The 11,217-nt window shown below is 36.6% G+C and overlaps 1 protein-coding gene across 1 annotated transcript; it reads right to left on the bottom strand.

Annotated features, from left to right (window-relative positions):
* Window positions 1–245: 245 nt before the first annotated feature.
* On the bottom strand, window positions 246–9,143 carry LOC117288746 (cytochrome b5-like). The gene is made up of 5 exons (XM_033769573.1): window positions 9,033–9,143; window positions 4,998–5,535; window positions 3,641–3,677; window positions 2,821–2,912; window positions 246–1,344 (listed from the first exon to the last, which is right to left on the bottom strand). The coding sequence occupies exons 2-5, from the start codon at window positions 5,265–5,267 to the stop codon at window positions 1,321–1,323; spliced, it is 423 nt and encodes a 140-aa protein (XP_033625464.1). The 5' UTR covers window positions 5,268–5,535; window positions 9,033–9,143; the 3' UTR covers window positions 246–1,320.
* Window positions 9,144–11,217: the final 2,074 nt, after the last annotated feature.

The raw sequence follows: 11,217 nt of genomic DNA, 5'->3' as shown, positions 1-11,217 counted from the left end.
ATATTGGGGAGAGGTTGAAGGTATAAAACATTGTGAGAAACGTCTCCCTCTGAGGTACTAAATAGTTTTCGAGAAAGAAGTAATTTTCCACAACGAATTTGATTTCCAGACCTCAGAATTTGATTTTGAGGTCTCGGAATCAAGCATCTGAAAGCACACAACTTTGTGTGACAAGGTATTTTTTCTTTCATTATTATCTTACAACTTTGGCGACCAAATGAGCTCAAATTTTCACAGGTTTGTTATTTTATGCATATGTTGAGATACACCAAGTGAGAAGACTGGTCTTTGACAATTACCAATAGTGTCCAGTGTCTATAACAAATACGTTAACCTTTTTGGTTATAAATATAAAAAAGAAATATTCACAACAACAAATTAGTACCTCTTAAATTTGTGAACATTTTTGCTACAAAAAAAATGGCTTCTAGGTTTCCTTTTAAGGTGGTCTGTTGGGAGAAAAATTGGCCTCAAACAGGTTTTTATAAAAGTCCCAAAAGTCACATGTATTTCAAAAACAGTACCCTTATTTCAGTACTATGGTATCAATATAATAAAAATACTAAAAGTTATATATACACAAATTTTATATCACTCACAAAATATTTGCTATTTTTTTATCAGCAATCTTGTATTCCTCAAAGCACAGACAAGAAGCCAAGTCGAAATAAGCGGCAACAGATTCATTGTCATGGGAACAAATGGTAAGACACATTGCTGACAAAAAGATCGGGGCCCAATTTCATAGAGCTGCTAAGCACAAAAATTTGCTTAGCATAAAATTTCTTCCTTGATAAAAACAGGATTACCAACCAAATTTCCAAGTGATTTTAAGGATATCAGCAGCTAAGTACCAGTAACAAGCAATATGCCACGAATTTAAATTGTGCTGGTAATCCGATTTTTATCAAGGAAGAAATTTTATGCTCTATGAAATTGGGCCCTGCAAGGAGGTAGGATCACAAGTTCAGGAGATATGTTTAAATTCATTTCCTCCTTTTGGCAAACCTCTGGGGTTTACATTCCAAGGGGACTTTGTCATGTCTTTGGTAAGAGGTTTCAAAAACCCAATGTGATTTTAGAATATTTAGTACTAAATTTGTTTTCTTTTTCATATGCTTGATGTTTGCTAGCCAGCAAAAAACTCTAACCAGCAACAAATTCAGCTGCAACATTACAGATGCTAAGCCATCAGAAAACAAACTAATATTCTCATTCAAATGTATTACTTTGTATTTGGTTGCAACCAATATTAAACAACAATTATATTCCAACATTTGTTTTGATGCATCAGCTTTCAGCGGCAACGAAGAAACAAATTCAGCTTGAATAAATCCTCTCACTCTGTGCAAAACAAAACAACGACAAAATATTTGTAAAAATGGTGATTGTGTAGGGTCATAGATAGATTGGTTACCAAGACCCAACTTCATAGAACTGCTTAAAGGCAGTGGACACTATTGGTATTTACTCAAAATAATTATCAGCCTAAAACCTTACTTTGTAGCAAGTAATGGGGAGAGGTTGATAGTATAAAACATTGTGAGAAACGGCTCCCTCTGAAGTGGAGTAGTTTTCGAGAAAGAGGTAATTTTCCACGAATTTGATTTCGAGACCTCAAGTTTAGAATTTGAGGTCTCGAAATCAAGCATCTGAAAACACACAACTTTGTGTGACAAGGGTGTTTATTCTTTCAGTATTATCTTGCAACTTCAACGACCAATTGAGCTCAAATTTTCAGTGGCTTGTTTATGCATATGTTGAGATACACCAAGTGAGAAGACTGGTCTTTGACAATAACCAATGGGGTCCAGGGTCGTTAAGCAGAAAATATGGCATGACAATTTCATTTTTGCTAAGCAAAAATGAGCAGGCTACCAGTCACAATGTGTACACAGGACATGGTAGTTTGGCTGGTAACCTTTTACTGGTAAGCATAATTTTGCCGTGCTGAGCTACTCTTTGTGCATGGTATTCACTTGATGAGGCTGCCATGTGGTTAAAAACTTAAAACAAGAAACTTCTGACTGACATGAAGTTTGTTATGGATCATTGGCGCTGGTATCAGTTAGTGTGTTGAGTTACCATATGGTGTTGGACTTCTCTGGAGCATGGAGTTATGTTTCAAAAAAAGAAGTGTCCATAACTGCACAATGAACCACTTGATGTTATGTAGTGTTTTGGGGTTTTGTTTTGTAAGGTAACTTAACTTGAATGTCAATATAGACCCCAATGGAAACTCACAGTGTAAATTTTTAAATGATTTTGGGGTTGAACAAAGAATTTACTAACTAGTTATTACAAAATACTGTTTAATTTTTTTTAATAAAATTAAAAAAGAAAACAATAGAAAGGAACATTAGAATTCATATTGGTTTTATTTTGTTTTCCAACTGTAATGGCCTTCATGCCTTTTTCTATTCTTACATTTTTGACTCTGGTGCCGTATCTACTGGCCTTGATGCCTATAACATTAGGCCTGCTCACTCCAAGGCCTAAAGTGGCCTTGCCCTTAAGCGTTTGTATTTCCAGGCGGGCCTTTGCCTCAGTGAGAGCGCTGTTTAAACTTGTGACATCATATGCAAAGGGATCATTACCTGGACAGAATTGTCTGCTAAGCACTAAAGAGCAGGATACCAGTCACAAGTTGAACATATGACATGGTAGCTTGGCTGGTAAACTTTTTCTGGTAAGCATACCTTCATCAAGCTTAGCTAGTTTTTTAATTTAAGCAGCTCTATGAAATTGGACCCCAGTACACTGTTAGGTAGGAGGCATATGAGAATTTTTTAATGAATTGTCGCTTAGTTTGATTCTTACCCTGACCAGCTGTCCGATGCAATATTTGAGCAGCATTTTGTGAGCCATTTCTGAGTGACCTTTACCCTTGAAGGCAAGTGTTGCATCAATACCTGGATTATAATAAATGAATATGAATGACCATGAATTTGAATAAATGAATAATCATGAATTTAAACAATTAATGTTCATCCTAAAAACCCTCCCAAATCCTTGAAGCTTTCGAACTGACAAGGACTGACTAGGACTGTGTCCAAATTGTCAGCAACAGTTAATCAGTTTGGCCACACTTTGCAGTTAAGATTGCTTAACACTAAAGATCAATCTTAGCTCTTTGCAAAATCGAGCCCAGGCTAATCGATATCAGTTTTGTTTACTTTTTTAGTGCAAATTATTTTTTTTCGAAAATATATAAAAAAATAAAAAAACGGAAATCAGATTTAATGGCAGTGGACAGTATTGGAAATTACTCAAAATAATTATTAGTATAAAACCTTTCTTGGTAATGAGTAATGGAGAGCTGTTGATAGTATAAAACATAGTGCGAAACGGCTCCCTCTGAAGTAACATAGTTTTCGAGAAAGAAGTAATTTTCCACAAATTTGTGGTCTCGAAATCAAGCATCTGAAAGCACACAACTTCGTGTGACAAGGGTGCTTTTTCTTTCATTATCATCTCTCGCAACTTTGACAACCACATAAAGTTGTTGAGATACACCAACTGTGAAGGCTACTTTTTGACAATAACCAGAGGTGTCCAGTGTCTTTAAGTAGAAAGAATATCATGGCCGATTTGTGATTAGAATAGAGAAAGAACCTTTGAACATTGAACCTTTACTGACCTGCATGTTCCATCAATATTTCCCATCCTCCTGGATGCTGTTGATTAAAATACAAAGTAGAGGATACACAATTTTCACTTAAAAAATATATAAAAACTACGGAAGCATTAATGGGGGACATTGACAGGGAGAAAAAGATAATCGTTACTTTAAATATGAATTAAAGCTTCAAATAATTTTATGACAAATTTCATTATATTATGACTTCAGTTCAAGCTAATGAACTTTAAAGTTAATATATACCAGTACCTACACCTGACCCCCCCCCCTTCCCAGAAACATTTGTTTAAAAAAATTCCAGTTGAAAAAAAAAAGCATCTGAACTTTTGAAGACCTCCCAATCACTGATGTGCATTGTCATTGCCTTATCAAAACAAACTGGACTGGATTGTACTGGAAAAAATACCTAACAAAACAACAACTCGTTTTTTTTATAGTATTTGTGCACGTATCAAGCAATGCATTCATGCATTCATACTTCCTTCGAATGCGATCAGAATATTGGCGCCACAGATTCGGTTGAACAGTTGAACTGTGTTCATCTCCTGCAAAACACTCGCTGAAAAAAACAGCCAAATTTGCTTCCTAATAGCCAGGCTTTACTCAGTAGTTTGCTTTAAAGGCAGTGGACACTATTGGTAATTACTCAAAATAATTATTAGCATAAAACCTCACTTGGTAAGTAATCGGGAGAGGTTGATGGTATAAAACATTGTGAGAAACGGCTCCCTCTGAAGTGACGTAGTTTTCAAGAATTTGATTTCAAGACCTCAAGTTTAGAATTTGAGGTCTCGAAATCAAGCATCTAAAAGCACACAACTTCGTGTGACAAGGGTGTTTTTTTCTTTCATTATTATCTCGCAACTTCAACGACCGATTGTGCTCAAATTTTCACCGGTTGGTTATTTTATGTATATGTTGAGATACACCAAGTGAGAAGACTGGTCTTTGCCAATTACCAATAGGGTCCACTGTCTTTAAAATAGTTATGTTGAAAATACATTTTTTTTACAGTAGAATATAATAATATAATGATTCGCATAAATATCCCATGATTGACACAACATCAATTGTCCCCTTTTTAGTAGAACCAATGTTTGGCGAACCATATGTTCCACTGGCTGTATTGCCAGAGGCAAGTTTATGAATACTTGAGAAACAATTCCTGTTTTGAAAGATTTAACTTCAATTTAATAAAGGGTGTATATGCTATGCCTTTGACACATGTATAGGTGTCGTCCCCCCCCCCCCAAGAGAAGGTGAACTTTAGTGTAAAATGGGTCATTAGTTGTTATTCAGTCCCAGACATTTTAGACATTTTATTTTTTTAAGAAAAGTTGTTTGACTTGTCTCTTACCTCATGCAAGAATTTGGTTACATCAAAAACAAAGTCGAAAAGAACAATCCAACAGGACTTTGACTCCCAGTGTTCGGCAACTTCGCTGAGTGTGTATTGCTTCAATCCATCATACCCAACAATATCCAGCGCCAACTGGTAAGATTCATTGGAGCCTATGGGTGAACGGCCACTGGCCCCTAAACCATTACTATTTGCATAGTCTTGAAGTATCATCAAATTAGATGCTTTGCCTGTGTCAGTTACTAGTTCAGCATTCCCAATCTCCATTTTGGTCTCAGGTTTGTGTGTTTCTTCTTCTTCTTCTTTGCAGAACTTCTTTGGAAGTGGTGGAACTTCGAGAGGTTTCAGCTCAACAAATGCACAGGTAGTACTGACGCGTTGAATATGTACATTGTGTTTTTAAAAGCTCTCTGTCGCAGTTATTTGATCGAGCAGTTCTTATGATGATGTCATCGTTTCTTTATAGTCCTAACAGCTCACTTCTTTCTCGTTCTGGAAGCTTGCTTCAGTCTACCTCCATGCTTCAGTGCACAATCTAAATAGTCAGAATACATAAGTTTTCACGGATGTGTACAGTGTGTGGATAGCAGAATGAAAGGGTTTGTCCCATGTTCCTGGGGTTCCAACAATCCTAGACAGCCCCTCAGTAATCTGCACACCAGGGAGGGAATTGTGGTTAGGGTTTAGGGTTTAGGGTTAGGAAAATATTAGGGGTGTCTGAACATCAGTGTAGGTGGTAACCAAAAAAAAGTTGAGTATAGAGAAAGTTTGTAATAGGGCCTAGGCTTTGGTTTGCATAATATTTCTGTCACACAGAATCATATGAAATTGGAATTTTGGGTAACAAAAGAGCCATTGCTCCAACAGAAAAAAAAAGATAATTTGGTTGTTCAACAACACAATGTTTCAAATTAAGTGAAATTTAGCTGCCTATTATACACGAATATAAATATTTCAAAAAGCGTTTTTCCAGGTCATTGAAAGCAACAGTTGTGAACAAACAATTCTTTGAGCTCGAAAATCAAACTCATTTTGCATTTATTGTCAAACTGACCAAACCTTGCTTACTTCATCACTATAATATAATTAATTGAACATTTTGTCCATGGCTCTAAAAAAGTGTGAAAATTTGGTTGGTAAAAAACTTTGTATGAAAAACATGTTTTCATCATAGCTGGTGTCAAATTAAATTATTTCAAAGTTTATTTTTAACAAACTTACATCTTCTAAACCACATGTCACAGTGTTATATCTTTGTGCCATCTTGCAGCCGACAGCACTGTTCCAGATGTGACCCCATAGTCCCCCACTTTGACCTTCACTTCTGGTCCAATCAGAAAGTTTTAAGACACTGGACACTATTGGTAATTATCAAAGACCAGTCTTCTCACTTTCTGTATCTCAATATGCATTTATAACAAACCTGTAAAAATTTGAGCTCAATTGGTCACTGAAGTTGCGAGATAATAATGAAAGAAAAAAAACCCCTTATCACACAAAGTTGTGTGCTTTCAGATGCTTGATTTAAAGACCTCAAATTCTAAGTCTGAGGTCTCAAAATCAAATTCATGGAAAATTACTTCTTTTTCAAAAACTATGTTACTTCAGAAGGAGCCGTTTCTAACAGCTCCCCATTCCTTATAACCAAGTAGGTTTTTATGCTAATAATTATTTTGAGTAATTACCAATGGTGTCCACTGCCTTTAAATCCACAAATATCCCAAATCTTATACTGTTAAGTCATCATCTTTGTGCCATCTTGTAAAAGCACATAACATTTCAGGCCTTCACTAGAATGAAAATTAAAAGAAAAACAATATTTTTTTTTATGTCTTTACAAATTCATTTAAATTTTGCTTTATTTCTGGTTCCCACAGAAATTTATTTAGGTGGGAGTCCAGATCATTTTATTGTCACTAGGCTAACCACGCTTTAAAGTCACTGTCATGCCTGTGCAGATGGGAGACCAACAAAAATGTGGGTGTGTTTGCTAAGCTTCCCAGGTCAACCCAGGTCTCCCTCAGTGCATTTGCATATCTGCTACGCCATTCTCGGGGGTCAACCCGGGTCAGTGCCCAGCATGTAGGGCGGGTCACTTGAGGCTAACCAAGGTGCATGACGTCATGACAAAAAAAATTCTCAATGGCCACCATTTTGGTTGTAATTCAGCGAGGCACTTTCAGCAAGTTTGACACACACATTTTCACCAATAAAACAGCGACATTACAAGTATCAAAGTGGGCTCATACAAAAGTTTTAAAACGCTGCAGCCTGCAGATTCACCTAAGATTATAAATTTCAAGATTTTTTGGTGAACCCAAAGTTTTTTTTTTTTGCACAGTAATTAAAAGTAGTTCCGGGTCAGCTGTCCCAAGATGCATTGTGTGAATGCTGGCGAAAGTGGCCTTCGATTAGCTCATGAGTCATTGCGTGGCAAGGGCTCACCCCGATAAGTACACCTGGGTCGACCAGGGGAAGCTAATCAAATGCAACCTGTATTAAAAAGCTATTTAAAAGCAGTAACTGGGGCGCTGTACTCCTGTTTTCGAAGTTTGTCATTATCGGTCATTATAGGCGGTTTTGAAGGTAGATCGTTGGGTATTTGTGTGTGACAGTCATAGAGAATTTTAGTTTTTCGAAAAGCAGTAACTGGGGCGCTGTACTCCTGTTTTCGAAGTTTGTCATTATCGGTCATTATAGGCGGTTTTGAAGGTAGATCGTTGGGTATTTTTGTGTGACGGTCATAGAGAATTTTAGTTTTTCATTAGACCCACAGTATTTTCCTGGGGCGCTAGGTCTCCAAGAACTATGGGGTTCATTCCGCTATCGTCTCGACGTGGGAGAACAAACCTCATACTTCTAGGAGTAGGGCGCTAGTGCAACCGAAAATGACAACGTCTGGCTGGCTGGGGGAAAAAAAGGAGTACAGCGCCCAAGTTACTGGGTCACCCAGTGGGTGTGTTACAAAGCATAATTTAAAAATAATGGAAACATTGACTTCTGTAACACGCCACCACTTTTTCATTCGATATTAAAAAATATAGTACTTATCTAATTGACCTCAATAAGCCTATTTGCTATTGCAGCCATGCATGTCCGTTACTGCTAACAACGCAATTTGTTTATCTCCCGTGACCTTTTGACAGTAAACCCGGGTACTGTCAAAAGGTCACGGGAGATAAACAAATTGCGTTGTCAGCAGTAACGGACATGCGCAGCTGCAATAGCGAATAGGCTTAATATTGAGATACCTTTATGTGAAAAAATTAGTGAAAAAGTGGTGGCGTGATACGGAAAGATCCCAATTTTTAACTTAATTTTCCCTCTCATCACATTCAATTCATTACCCTCAATTATTTTCTCCAACCTTTTTATTTTTAAGCCATAATATACATTGTTTTCTCAAAAAGTAAAGCATTTCATGGAACAAGATTTCAAGAGAAGTCTTTCTCCTGTAAATTATTTGTAAATCTGTGAACTTTTTTTTTGTTCTGTACCGAAAGTGTATAATGGCTTTAAAGGTTAGATGATCCAGAAAAGCAAGTCCCACCTAATTAATTAATTATAATACACAAGTACCCATTACAGCATGTAAAACTCACTGATCTACCGGATAACTTTCCGTATGGCGCCACCACCTTTTCATTCGATATGAAATAATATAGTATCTAATTTACCTCAATGAGATATCCCTTTTTGTAAAAAAGGGTGAACAAGTAGTGGCGCCATACGGAAAGTTATCCTCACTTATTTTTACAAAAAGGGATATCTCATTGAGGTAAATTAGATACTATACTATTTCATATCGAATGAAAAAGTGGTGGCGCCATACGGAAACTTTTCCGATCTACCCCCTACATCATTCATTACATACGATACATGACGGGTCCATTCGTTGTTTAGTTATAAGTTTGGCGCGCCGACGAACGAACAGACAGAGAGTCAGATCAGAGGGCATTTTTACATTCAAATCCTAGTTCTTATTTTGTTTCAATAGAAATTAAATCAACTCAACTGTGTTTATTTACTCACTTTGTCCTATGATCAACCGACTCTCAGATCCTTTTCACATGGACATGTAAACACATTTTCTGTGTCAATGTTTCCGCTTCACAATCTACAGTTTTCCGGATGTATACAAAACACCGGCTATCACGTGGTTTGGATCGTTATCATTCCCATTCATTAAAATCTGGCAGTCGGGAAAATGACATACGTGAACAGTTCTCGTTGTGATAACCAGTTAGACGTCTCGGAACCTGATATCTTAGGTTGCGCGAACTGTGTTTAGTCAACAGAGGTCGCACTTCTGAAATAAAGTAATTACACAGTTTTCACAGATAGAACTCTTCTTTTTTTTATGACCATTGTTCTGAAGCTCGAGCGGTTAATTTCAATAATTTAAAGGTTCCAGTTTCGTTGGTTTATGAAAAAAATGTAAATTTGTATTAACTTGACGTATTAATTTGGCTGGACACTTTCATTCTCGAAACTGGACAAACTTACATCTCTAAAACAAAACAAACTTGGTACAAATTTCTTGATAAAGTTATTCTTACACAAAGCATTTTGCGTTAAAGGCCTAGCCTTTTTGTTATAAGATCCACATTCTCAAATTAAAACAGAAACACTAATGCAAACGAAAATAGAAAGTTTCAGCAAATTTCATTTTAATTTTGGGCGGAAATGGATTTACAAGTTCAGACGGATATCTTGTGTTTTTATTTAATTCCCGGTCATTTATCAGAGAAGTGGGAATCTGAATTGATTGTCGGGTTCACGATTCTGTGACCCAAAATATAAAATGGCCCAAATTGTTATATTATCCTTATTTCAGGAAGTAAAACCTTAAAAAGTTCATTTTGGCTTTTTAATCCCACCACCACCACATGTTTATCACAGTGCAATTTTCATGTGAAGAATTAATTTCGGCATATGATTCACAGAGTTAGCAATAAGAGATCATCACAAATTCTCCAGAAATGTCCATGTTAAGTCGTCTATTGTTAAATAACAAAATGCATGGACGATAAGGGCTCGAAACGAGAAGGCTTTATAAATATAGGACGTACACATGGGAGGGTCGGGTGTGTTTAGCCTGTATGGTTTGGTTGGGGCTGAGTGCTTGCTGGAAATTTAATTGTAGAAATTTTTATCATTTAATAAAATTGACCAACTTTTCACCACCATTGACCCCAATGAGACATTTATTCTGACAGTCCGCGGGTTACGTCGTTTCCCAATCTAATTGTTCTTCACCAATTGCAAATTAGACGGAGAAAATGCCTCTCCATTGTCTGTTTTATTGTCACAGCTTTCCACATGCCTCGGGACAGAGCTGACTGCTGAGGCCAATTGCATGGAGCTGTAGCTTAACACAACAAAATGGTGCTTACCACTTCAATGAATTGTGTACGATCTGTGATTAGTATTCTTCATTATTTGTTGCTTAGCAGAATTGTGTACAATTGTTTTCTTTTATTAAAGGATTTGGCTACTTTTTGTCACACAAAACACTAGGTCCACAGATTTACATTAAACTTACACCGTTTGAAGTTAGATGCTGAGGTGCTGTAGTTTTTTTTTTTTTAGAAATGAGTAAAAAAAATGTAATGAAGATACGGTTTACATGCTAAAATAATTGTCGTCTTACGATCAGTGAGACGAAAATGATTTTCATTGCATTGTGTTACTCATCATTTCTCAAAACCTACAGCACCTCAGCACGTAATATTTTCAGGGCAGCTTTCTACTGTCAGTATCTTCAAAATGTGTAAATTTAGTGTAAATCTGTGGGCATCGTGTTTTTGTCCTACAAAAAGTTCATAGAGCTGTATGAAATTAAGCCCTGTAGGCCTCATCATAGTGACTATACCCTCCTTCCATTATTTTCAGGGCAGCTTTCTACTGTCAGTATCTTCAAAATGTGTAAATTTAGTGTAAATCTGTGGGCATCGTGTTTTTGTCCTACAAAAAGTTCATAGAGCTGTATGAAATTAAGCCCTGTAGGCCTCATCATAGTGACTATACCCTCCTTCCATTGTAAAATAAATCGCTATCGTGATAATAATATTGCTTTGAGGATACATACTATTATTCTTTGTTATACCCTCTGTTCAGTGCTTCCCTGATCATGAAGCATGTGCATCCCCCTTTCAACTCGACCCTATGTAAAATCAGTTATCCGTGACCGATGAAACCAAAATCGAAACATTGC

The sequence above is a fragment of the Asterias rubens genome, chromosome 4 (genome assembly GCF_902459465.1).
Source record: "Asterias rubens chromosome 4, eAstRub1.3, whole genome shotgun sequence".
Taxonomy (NCBI): Eukaryota; Metazoa; Echinodermata; class Asteroidea; order Forcipulatida; family Asteriidae; genus Asterias; species Asterias rubens.
The sequence above is the reverse complement of the archived record's forward strand: the minus strand, read 5'-3'. Positions and strand labels throughout refer to the sequence as shown.